The following is a 12,207-nucleotide window of genomic DNA, read 5'->3' on the forward strand; positions in this document are numbered from 1 at the left end:
GATAGATAGATAGATAGATAGATAGATAGATAGATAGATAGATAGATAGATAGATAGATAGATAGATAGATAGATAGATAGATAGATAGATAGATAGATAGATAGATAGATAGATAGATAGATTTGATTTTAAAAGTTGCCCTTTTACTGTTTATTTAAAAGCATTACTGCACCATATGTTAAAGTTTAAATCAAATGTGATTACATTTAAATTATATAGGAGTGGCATATGCTGCATTTGCTTTGCTTGCTGTTTCATAAATAAATAGAGATCAAACACTGAAAAGTTTGCTGCTGTATTAATAATCTACATGCATTGCAATTGTATGATGGTGTTTGCACACCGGGTGATCTGTGTTTCTATGCAAACCAGCAGGACCATGCCGTGGAGTGTTTACCTGGGCCACCTGCTCATTTGTATATGCGGGTTCTCATTACTCCTGACTGAACTGTGAATTGGATTCAAACAGAAGGCTGCATTGTTTTCTTGGCGTTTATTATTTCGTATATTCTAAAAGAACAATTGCATATGATGCCGTTTTCAGGTCATTAAGAAAATGAATAGCTTCTTGATCGTATGAGAAGAAAAACGCGATCATTAACTTTACAATTGGTTATGTAACCCGTGGAAAAGCCCGTCGGGTTGGTTGAGCGCTTGACGTTGGATCGTGACGACGTGTGAATGTGAGCTGCACAGGGCGCTCTTATCTCCATCAGGAATGGAGGAAGACTTCACAACACACCCAGGAGTCTTGCTAATTCCCCTCAGTGCATCGGAGGACTCTGTGATGCGGCAGGGAGGGAGACGTCCCCCCTCCGTCTCCGTGCGCCGTCAGTGAGACCGGGATGCAGTTTTTCCTCGGCAGGGTCGGCGCCTGAACCGAGCCTGTTCTGACACCAGGAGGAGGAATCGCACTGCTGGAAGTATCGCTTGGCAAGCATGGCAGGCGCTAAACTGACACCCTCGCCATCGGAGATCGACCCAGACGTCAAGACCGACGTGCAGACACCCCCCGAGCCCACCTGGGTCAATCCCTCCAACCCTCTCCGGAGCACGGGCTCTTTTGGGAGCGATGTCGGCCAAAGGTAGCAGCCGCATATCCAAACCGCAGCGGCATGTTTCTGAATGCAGCAACCCCGAAATAACTCGACGCTGAGTGCGCATAGCGCCTAAAGTATTACAACTTATTTCGTAATTATGCAAGACTGAAAGTTACGCTGCATTACTACTGACGCTTTCCATGCGTAAATCTGTATTTCCCATAGGAATCTATTAGAATGTGTCGAAGCGTAACGCTCCGTTTCTAATTGATATAGCTACCTCGTAGATTATTACATCTTGGGCAACTTCTACGTCAGCCTTAAAGTCCAGATCTTTATTTTCGCAAACACCTGCCAGTCATTTTCTTCACAGCATCACTGTGATTTAATGGCTGCAGTATAGCGCTTACATAATTCAGTGGATGCTGCATTCCTGTAACAATTTTATGAATTGAGATTCTCTTTTTGGGTCAAATATATACTAGAACACTGCTTAATTAAAGTTAAACAGTTTTTTGGACATATTCTAATGAACTACATTCAGAATGGATGTTGAAATAAAAATGCAAATCACAAGAGATCGTTCAAGTCTTTATGCTTAACATACTCTACTAGCATGTTTTATTTTAACATGTGTAGAATCCAGAGAATCAGTCTGCTCTCTCCTGTGATTTGGTAAACAAATTGGATGTGGTACATGTGGGCTGGCTCACTGTGTCACAGCCGATGGACTTTTTATCCTTTGTCACATAGAGCGACAGAGATTCATGCTTTACATTGTCTCTGTTATCGTCAGGCTGCTGAAGACTGAAGGATTTTGCAATGTTGGCAATGTTGCATAAAGCTGCTCTGCACAGCCAAAACTGCTGGTGATGCATTCATATTTACACATGCATATCTTGTTTTATCGAATACCTAAAAGCAATAGTTTCAGTGAGAATTGTGATGCTATTATTTCTTTGAATAATTCTCTAAAAAAGTAGCTTCTCTAAATGCTTACTCAACAAAAGTTGATTTGTCCTTGATGTTTGTGGTGAGCAGAAATATTTTCTAGTCAGCTGAAGACAGAGCTCTCTAGGGAATTGAATGAAAATGCCATTTCCATGTTACCCCCTGGGGCAAATGTCACTTGTTTAAACCTTTCATTGTTGATGGCAGGCTGGTCAGGTGTCACAGTTTGTTAGGAGAATTGGCACAACTGTCTAATGTTCTGAACATCCAGGTGAACATAAAATGAACACTTTGGGTCAGAGTTTGACTCTTAAGCTGGCAAATTTCCAGGTTTATCTTTCTACGTTTTAAGCGGGAAACAGTTGGATAAAGGACAGTAATGTCAATTTAAGAAAAAATTATCAACAGCTTTAATACCAGTATCCCTTGTTGTGATGACGATGTTGATAGAAGTGGTGGTAATGAACTTGGAAAGGAAAGCAGAGAGATATATAACAGATGAAATTGCTAGAGGATGGGTAGTATAAGCTATTTCAAAAATCCCAAAAATGATTTGCAAGGATTACATGAGTGAAAATGAGATTTGGTGTTGCTGCTGTGATAGAGGTGATTGTAGTGATAAGTGATTATCTGTTTCTGATCAAAATCTATTTTCTGAAAACCAGCGATTCCACCAGCAGTCAAGCAGAACAGATTGACTCTTAGTAAACCCAGAAACTGAGTAATATTGCCCATACATAAATCTGTATGTATTCTAATCTAATACACAATATCTTTGAATGGCTCGGGCTCTAAAACCTAATGTATCATCTGGCTGGTTGCCCAGGAAACCAGATTTCAACCATTGTTGTGGTAAGGTTTATATCGTTGGCAAGACGATTATATAGATTAGAGGGAAATAATGGTTTTCTCTATAATTATTTTATTTATTTAGTTGGAATATTTTAGTAAGTTTTTATTTATACGTTTTGCTTCCTGGTTGGATTTTGTCTGGAGTTTCAGAGTTTCCTAGGTTGAGAAATGTGATCAGTGTGGGATTTGTGTTCAGATGGCTGGAGAAACGTTGGAAGTGCAGTCCGTAAAGAAATCAATCACATTATACGCAATAGAAAACTTTTATCTGCATGATTTACAACATTTTGGAACCCTGTTAAACTTCAGCTAAGCAACAACAGACTAATCTTTTTAAAAGCCATGCATACTAAGTCATGTCAGATACATTTCTTCATGTTTTACCTTTGCATATTATTGAGCCTTATTCGTTTTGATGGTTACAGACGGCAGTATATCCATGTCCCAAACTAACTGGCTAACACGCAGCCAACCGCTCATAAATAATAAGTTCACAATCACATTATCTTTACCTAAAAATCAAATCCACTGTTTTACAACTCATTCCTAGTTACACCTGTGTGATTTGTATTTACAGCTATTTGATACTATATAGCCTCTCTGCCACACGTTAGACTATTTGGCTTGTGCTCTCTATAAACTGTATCAGTGTTAATCTTTCCTGCCTCCAAACAATAAGTTTGGACATTTATTAACAAACTCATGTCCCCAACTCAATGCAGGTCGGTAGGAGCAACCGTGTAGCCAGAATACTTTATATTTGTGAGCTGTGCATTACTTGTGTTACACATAGTGAATGGAAGCAGCTGAAAGTCTCACTTTGGAACCCAAACGCAGTCCTTCTTTACACTTTTACCTTCAAAGTAATACAAAACGTGGTTGATGGGAGAAATTTATATATTTACCTACATACAATCTGAGTACAGCTGCAGTCTAACGCTTTTTGTTAAATTTGATTAGGCATTGAGAAAAACTGACTTAGAGGGCAGGTAATTAATAAAATGTTATTTAGTGACAGACAATTATCTATTTTCCTCACATAGATAATTACCAGCCCTAACATGGATGTCAATAGTGCAACCCTTGGACTTCTTGTCTGTGGTCCACAGTTCAACAATGTTATACAATTGACCTGTCAAATGGAGCTGATGCAAATGAGCACTTTGTAATTTTGTTATGAGATTTTTATGTGTAATATGTGCTATGTCTGAGTTGCTAACATGCTCTATAAGCACTTGCTGCTGTTTTTTTGTCTCAGTATTTGCCTTTTGGTACTAATAGTTTTAGGTTTAAAGTTAAAATTCTCGGTATAATGGGTAAATTTTAATCTATAAAGCATTTTTAAACCCCAATTTACAACAAAACTCTACTTTAGTAAGTAGAGCTCAAATACAACATTTTTGAAGACACTCATTAACTAATTTTAATTCTTTTGGATACTTAAACTGACCTTAATCTTTTTCTAGTCCCATGATCCCTCCAGTCTTTTTTAAACCTTTTTATTATCCCATTCTATTGAGCGTTCAAACATTTATCCTTGGGGTACTTTATACTGAGGATGTTTTATAGATGTTTTTAAGAGTGAAAAATTAACTAGACTTTATTCTAAAATTGCAAGGACAAGTCGCCTCAGGTAATGCATCTTCATCTGTCTGCAAAACTGGAAGAAAATGTGTTTTTAACTAAGCCACAAACAGATGTCAGGTCGTGGAGGGATAAGAAGAATGAAATACTCCAGCTTGTAGGATGTAAAACAAATGAGACAACTGAATCTTTGTTGCATTTTCTTTGTGCTGTTTTTATTTAGTTTTATCATCACTCCAACACCATTTTTACATTTGTTCACATTTTTAAAAGACTCAGAAATGTTCAACTAATTACTTGTTCATGTCCTTTCTAAATTCACTGCTTGCTTGTTTCATAAAATACTGTTCAGTGTTACTCATTTTTTAGAGCGAGGACAGGTCGGGTCTTCCTCCGTTATCTTCATGTTTATTTATAGCTCTCAGCTTTCATGCCGTAATTAGCTTAATTTGATTTAAACACCCCAAACTCAATGGAGGGATTTAATTGCAGTAAAATGCATGCCATCTGTCATAATTGTTCTATAAACATTCAGAATAACGTCTCTTTTAAGGTCAGAGCTTTAAAAACAAAAAATGTTTTCAGGCATATATGTAACTATTATACATATATGCCTGATATGTATATTATATGATATATTATACCATACATTTTTAGCAATATATGGATGCTATCATCCATGTCACATGCGTTATGTCAGTAAAGTAACTTTAGGTTGAATAACTAATTATTAATGAACCACTGTTGGATTCCCATGAAATAATAACATTAAGTAAAAGTAAATTTAAAATAAAAATATTAAAATTGATCTTTTGCTAATATTTAAAACGAGAAAGAAACAATATTTAAAGAAAATAGAAACTTATAACAAAGTTAATAACATTTATTTTGATTTTCAAACATTTAACAAACCAAACAAACTGTGGCTAAATTTACTAGCTGCACTGAAGTAAATGTGTTTATTGAACTAAATGTTGCACCGTTTTCATTTCATGAAACATTTGGTGTCAAAGCCATGATGTTAGCTCATTAATCAACTATCATCAGCTGCTGAAGAAAGACTGCAGTTGGCTGCTCAGCAAACAGGCCTCTTGTATTCAGCCAACTGTCGTTTTAAAATAATGTTACCTTAAAAAGACGGATGGGTGGATCTCTTTCAGTTTCTAAACAAGGACTTGTCTGTTTTTTTTTTCTCCTTTTAAGCTTGGAAATGGCGTAGTAGCTTTTTTCAGAGCACTATATTCTATGACATGGGACTCCAACTCCTGTCATAAAAAGTCACCATCCTGCCCCTTTTTGATACATTCCTGTTGAAAACACGTGAATCAAATGAATGCATCATTATCAAGGGAAGTTACTGCTGAGGAAGTGATGCAGCCATTTGATTCAGGTGTGTTTGAGCAGGGATGCATTCAAACGTTGCAGGACAATTGACCCTCAAGGACTGGAGATGGAGACCTTAGTTCTCTACAGCTACAGAAAAACTCTGGTATCTCATTAAAAGGACTTAGAGAAACCTTATGGTTCAAAATTGCATACTTTTAAAAGATTAAAATATACTCAAATTAAGTAGGAAACCATCAACTTCCACACAATATATGAAAAATGTTTTTATCTGGGGGGTTGTAGTTTAAGAGGAGAAGGACATTTTAAAAAACAATGTATTTGAAAAGCCAATAAAGAGTTTTTGTATATCAGTGTGTGGAGTAGATTTATAGAATTGATCGGATGATGAGCTTAAACAAAGTACAAACATAAACCAACTTAAAAAACTGTTTTAAAAGGAGCTTATAGGATGGGTGTCTCAAAGACCAAAAATACTACTGTTGATATTAATGTATAAATAATTGTACATTTAAGGATGGAAATGTGAGGTTTAATTGACATTCAATAAGAGCATATCAAGTGTTTGGAGATTTAAATGTTTGTAGGTTGATGAATATGAGAGGAGCAGGAAAACATAAGATCTTGTATATTCTACCTGCTCTTTTTTGAATAAATAATGTAAAATTGCACATTATTGGGAATGATGATCTGTTCTATTTTTTTTTTCTTGTTTTTAGTTTTTGTCTGTTCTAAATAAATAAATAAATAAAATGGTCAGGAAGAGCCCTACCATGAGTGGTTTGGCCAAGACAGCAACACCAAAACAATTTTACACTCAATAATCAAATACAAAAGCAAAGAGTAAAACAGAGCATCACTCTTAAAAAGCATTTACAATCAAATATACTCATTACCAACCCCATTAAAAACCCAGTATTTTATGAAGATTTAAGATATTCTGATTTGAGGTAGATGTCGCAGCATATTGAAAAACCTTGTCTGCTCTTCATTTCAGACACTCAGGGAACATGACCTAGAAGTTTCTAGGAGTGAAGTGAATAACAGGACGTGCCAGTAATTTATTCTGATAGACGTGGGCGACTAGCCCACCCTATATAAAAACAATGGTGATTAAGAGCTTATTGAATGGACTATAAATCTCAGTGTCAGTGTCATGATAGACTGAGTCCAACATATGCAGAGACTGAGAGGAAGCATGCATGCATTCAAAGTCCCCATAGTAGATGTATGAATCAGTGAGCAAAGAGAAACAATATTTAAATCAGTTAATGCTCCTTAAATGTTTACAGGAGCATAAAATGTTGCAGCCACTTCATAGAGTAAAACTAAATTGTAATGACACTTATCACAGGCTGAAACAACATAATCACTACTCCCATTGTCAAAGGATATTACTTTCTGTGGCTGAACTTACTTCATATTTTAAATAAATAATTTTAAATGCCTCTGCAGTTCTCTCTAGTGCAGTCTGGGAAATGTAGTTTTTAGAAAGCTTTCAACAAAGCGAGAACCACAAATCGATTCTTGCTTGGAGATGATGTGGAGATACATGTGTGAGGTCCTCCCACTTTCAGTGTTTCAGCCCTTAAGGCGGTTCTCAGTAAAAGCAATTCAAGGCACGCTATGAAAATGCTGGTCCTCAGGGGTGCAGCTCATAGGTGCCATTTCAAATTTCATAGAAGGAGGTAAGGATCATTTCACCTCTTTTACTATATTATCTTAATTATAGTAAGAATGACCATTTTTTGTGCTACAGCATGTAACACTTTCTTTACATATGTTGGTTTGTTCAGTATATTTTAGTTTTAAGCTCTTTTTGTATGTTGATCATAGTTGCTGCACGCTAACAGAGCTTATAGGTTCAGCTGTTCTCTTTACAGCTGAACTAGCTAAGCTCTTAATAGCTTTATTGCACATCAAAGTGCTGACAAATAGCCACAAATGGTCAGTTGAAGCAGAAACAAGGAGCTAATGCTTTTGTTGCTATGTAATATCCCAGATATACTGTAGGTGAGCAATCACTTTCTGATTGCTTTATTTTTGTCTCATTAGTTGCCAGACGATTAAATCCAGACAGAAGAAGGGCCAGAAACATGAAAGAGTAAATATTCCAACACTGCATACTTAAGTAAACCTGCAGGCTCATCTCTGCAGGTTTGAAAGGATCTTTTCACATCCTTTCAAAGTAGGAATTTGTTTTAAGTGTCAGTTTAACAATAAGAATATATTTTTCAAATATATCTTTTTTACATTATTTACTAAGTTATATAGAGATTTTATTTTGTTATGTTGTGATAAAACAAATTATTTTTAGAATTATAATTATAATCTTTAAGGATTCTTTTTGTTTTCCTCCATACTTCATGTTGACATCAGTTATTGAACCATATATTACATATACAATTGTAAAACATTTTCACATACATTATGATAAATGATTCATTTTCTTCTTAGGCTGTTTACATTGTGAAGGCATTATTGACATTGAATCTTTAGAAAGTGCTTCCACTGAAAGCTTTTCCACTTCTCTGAAATCTGTCCACACAACATGAATCAGTTATTCTCTGTGGTTGACAAAATGATTGAGAGTGGCTGCCCTTTTGACCACATTCAACTTAAAAGATGCTCCATATATAGATGCTTCTTTCAGACCTGGATCAACTAAATCCTCTGCCAAATATTGATCTTTTATGTATCACCTCCTTTCAAGGCTTAATACTCTTGACGATGATTTACAGCCCTGCAGGGAATAAAAATCTGCTTGCATTAAATATCTACGGCTTTAACAATTCATAAGTGGAGCATGTTGCTTCATTTTATCAGCATATTTATTTGCTGGTTTTATGTTTTTGCAAAATTTATGTGTGCAGAGTACAGACTAAATTAATTTTATACCTTTTTCTGTTAGCTCTGTCCATTAATTAGTCCTTTACATAAATATGTGTATATCTTCCACTTTTGTCACACATTTCTTTCTTACTGATCTCCTGTGGTTTGCATTTTCTATCAGCTGTCATTTCTCTTGCCAACATGTAAATAGCAAGCCTTTTCAATCAAATATATGTAATTATTTCTGGTTTGTGAAAGCTGATTTCAGTACAACCTTGCTGGGGATGGATCAGTAGCAGAAATGTAATGAACCGAGCACATTGAATGTTCAGCTGACTGAATTTAGCTATAATACTCTTTTTTTAATAATTTATATAATATACAGTGGCATCTCAATAAATAAGAATTTCATCAAAAAAGTTTATTTATTCCATTAAAAAAGGAAATGTTACATATATTTATAACACAAACAGGGACATGTTTCAATTCTTAATTTATGTAAATTCTGATTATATCCAGCCTTACGTCCCTCTGAAAATTAGTTTGTTACATAAGACCAATAATAATAAAAAAACAGAACTATTTGTCTACTGAAAATATGCCCATGAAATATACAGTTTATGCACTCAGTATTTAGTCGAGGCTCATTTTGCTTAAATTGCTGCATCAGCATTGCGTGGCACTGAGGCAATCAGGCTGTGGCACTGCTGAGGTGTTGAGGAACCCGGGCAGCGCCATTAGTCTGCGTGGTTGGAGCTGATGTTTCTCATCTTCCTCCTGACAGAAGCACAAATATTCCCTGCAGGATTCAGGTCAAAACAGTTTGATGGTCAATCAGGCACAGGGACTACATAATCATTAGATCAGATATTGATGCCTTTGGCAGTGCGGACAGGAGCCAAGTACTGCTGAAAATTTTAATCAAGATTCTTATAAAGCTTAATAGCAGGACTGTCATAACAAATTTTGCTGGATGATAAATGTCACAATTAATTGTTATCGTAACGAACAATAATATTGTTTCAAGTAATATATCGATAAAGGCATAATAATAATAATGCAAGTTAACACTTTAACTGGAAGATATCTTAAAAATCCAAAATGAAATGCAACAAGCAAAAACAAATAAAACAGAAATGGAAAACTTACAACCAAAACCATAAATCATTCTGTCAACAAAATTACCCTTCAAAAAACATTAATGACCTGAATGGAAATTTTGAACTAATTTTAATTTTTCATGTGATTAATTGATTACTTGTGTATTGTGACAGGCTTACTGGTTAGCAGAAGGAAGCATGAAGTGCAGTAAGATGTGCTGATTGTTCCTTGTTTTAAACGGGTTGCCGTCGTCATCGACTGTGGAAATATCAAGTTTGATCTTAAACTATTTGGATTTTATTATTCTTTAGTCGCTCTGGTCTGTGACCTACATTTTCAAAAATTAACATTCAACTGAAAACCTGGCTTTTAGTCTAAACATTTTATAATAATAATAATTCTAGGTTTAGTTGCAGTGTGGCTTTTTCAGCCACATTTTTTCCTTCCTCTCGACCCTCCAGTAATATTGGGATTATTCTGTACGATAATCTGAATAACCAGATTTTTAGGGATGATTTATTGTAGTTTGCCCTCCTTGTGCAAGATGTCAGTAACTGTCTTCTGGAGAAATATAAGCTACAAGTTTACCATAACATAACAAGTCTGCTTTGAGGATATATATATTTTTAGTAGCTCCATCTTGTGTTCTTGTTTTCTGAGAAACTATGTTTTTGCTTTTCAATAGCTGTAAATTATTGAAAGCCCCAAATAAACAGATATTTAATTTATAATTTTAAGATGCATTTCTTAAATGAATAAACTTTTTTATGCTATCCTGACTTTATTGAGATTCCCCTCTGGCACCAGTTCTTGCTTTGTTGTTTGTTGCTGCATAAACTGCTTTAGTTTGTGAAGGTTATGAATTTGTTTTGTTTTCCTCGCAGCTGTAAGTACATGCAAATAAACTGAAGTGGGATCCCGAGTGGTCTTCTCTCCTGTCTTTTCACACTTTCCTTCCCTCGCCTGCTGTCTCAGACTCAGCCTAACATGTGCCTGTCTGTGTTCATGTGTGCTGCGTCCAGGTACCAAGAGGAGTACAGTATGGACTCAACCAATGCTCAGTAAGTTTATGGCAGCATCATGCTTGCATGGCATGGATTGTGTCTGAAGTGAGAACTGGACTGCAGTTTACATTGGGTTTACAAATTATTCATAAATGTGACAGATTTTGCACTAAAGATGGAAACTTATCATACCTTGCTACCTTTTCACCAGTCATATTGGTAATATTTTGGAGCACACAGAAGAATTTTTATGTTATTATTTTACAGTACAAGGTGAAAAGGTAGCTCGAGTGTCTATCTGCGTACTCTTCGTGTATTGATTGAATGTGCACGCCAGTCTTTTCACACATGGACTTGAAATCTCATTCATGTGAGCCGAGATATAAATAAAACCTCCAGCTAGTTTCGCTGGGTTGTTGATTTTTATTGCAATCACTTTGGGGAATTTGACAATCTCTAATGAAGCTATCAGAAAAAAAAACTTTCACTGTAGTTCCATAAAATAAATGAAAGTATAAAATGAATGGGTTAACATTGTGTTTCAGGGGTTTTTTAATGTTCCCACCTCTAACTAAAACGTTCTGCTCAGCTGTTTTATAAAGGTATTTAAATATGAAAGTAAGTCACCAGATTTTACAGTACCCATCCCCTCGGATGTGTTAACCTTTTTGTTACTTTAACAGATCAATCACGACAAACAGAATTTGGCTTTTTAAGAGCACAGCATTGAACTGTCACATGATTTCAAACTTTTTGTTTTCACACAAGACAAACCAAACTGGAGGAAACTCATATTTTTACTTGTTACATCCCAAAATCAATATTTGCCGAAGTTTTGCTTAAAAATTTGTGTTTTCTCGTTTTCCAAAAATGTTACATTTTGACTTTGGCTATTTCATCAGGCTAAAAACGTTTTTCACTGTCATGGGGTAGTAATTAGTTTTAGCTTTGATAGTGAAGTTAGTTTTTCATCAAAAAAGCTACATCTTATTGCTCATGATGGATTTGTAAAAGCTTTCAACAGGGTAAAACATCCAACAGGGTGAATGCTTTTTGAAGGCACTCTCATACAGACTACATTTTAACCTTATTTTTTATTTTTATAGTGGATCCTGTTTGTAAGTTGCATCACCAATGTTATCACTGTGCAATAGTGGTTTCGCTTGTGCGTGATATAAACCATGTTAACAGACGAAAGGCGTCTTCTCTGAGGCGTACACTGCTTTGCTGTTGGATTTGTGTGCAACTGCATGATTTGAAAAAAAAAATGTTTCAACTTTTGTCAAAACCAAGCAATGTTGGGAATTTGTGAATCGATAGTAAAGACAGATAATGTGTAAAACCCATTAAATGTTTTCTAATCACTTTGATTTAAAATCCAGTTAAAGATTATTAGATGAATCAGTCAGAGGTTATCACTGATAAAATCAAGAACTAAATTTATTAGTCAGGTTCTTTCTGATATTCTTCCAGTAATGGTTACTTGGTTAAAAAATCA

General features: G+C 35.4%; 1 protein-coding gene across 17 annotated transcripts in view; it reads left to right on the forward strand.

The window, feature by feature from the left end:
• The window catches only part of LOC102234946 (potassium channel subfamily T member 1-like), an 82,789-nt gene that overhangs the window by 23,318 nt on the left and 47,264 nt on the right, over positions 1–12,207 (forward strand). For 12 of the 17 annotated variants that reach the window (XM_023343455.1, XM_023343456.1, XM_023343461.1 and 9 more), the window contains exon 5: positions 10,728–10,766. The exons of 3 other annotated variants lie outside the window; for them this stretch is intronic. In XM_023343455.1, the coding sequence (XP_023199223.1) occupies positions 10,728–10,766 (39 nt within the window). Of the gene's footprint in view, positions 1–613; positions 1,087–10,727; positions 10,767–12,207 lie in introns of those variants that run through there. 2 more of the 17 variants (XM_023343465.1, XM_023343467.1) reach the window with 2 other exon arrangements.

Source organism: Xiphophorus maculatus, chromosome 12 (genome assembly GCF_002775205.1).
Source record: "Xiphophorus maculatus strain JP 163 A chromosome 12, X_maculatus-5.0-male, whole genome shotgun sequence".
In the NCBI taxonomy this organism is placed as follows: domain Eukaryota; kingdom Metazoa; phylum Chordata; class Actinopteri; order Cyprinodontiformes; family Poeciliidae; genus Xiphophorus; species Xiphophorus maculatus.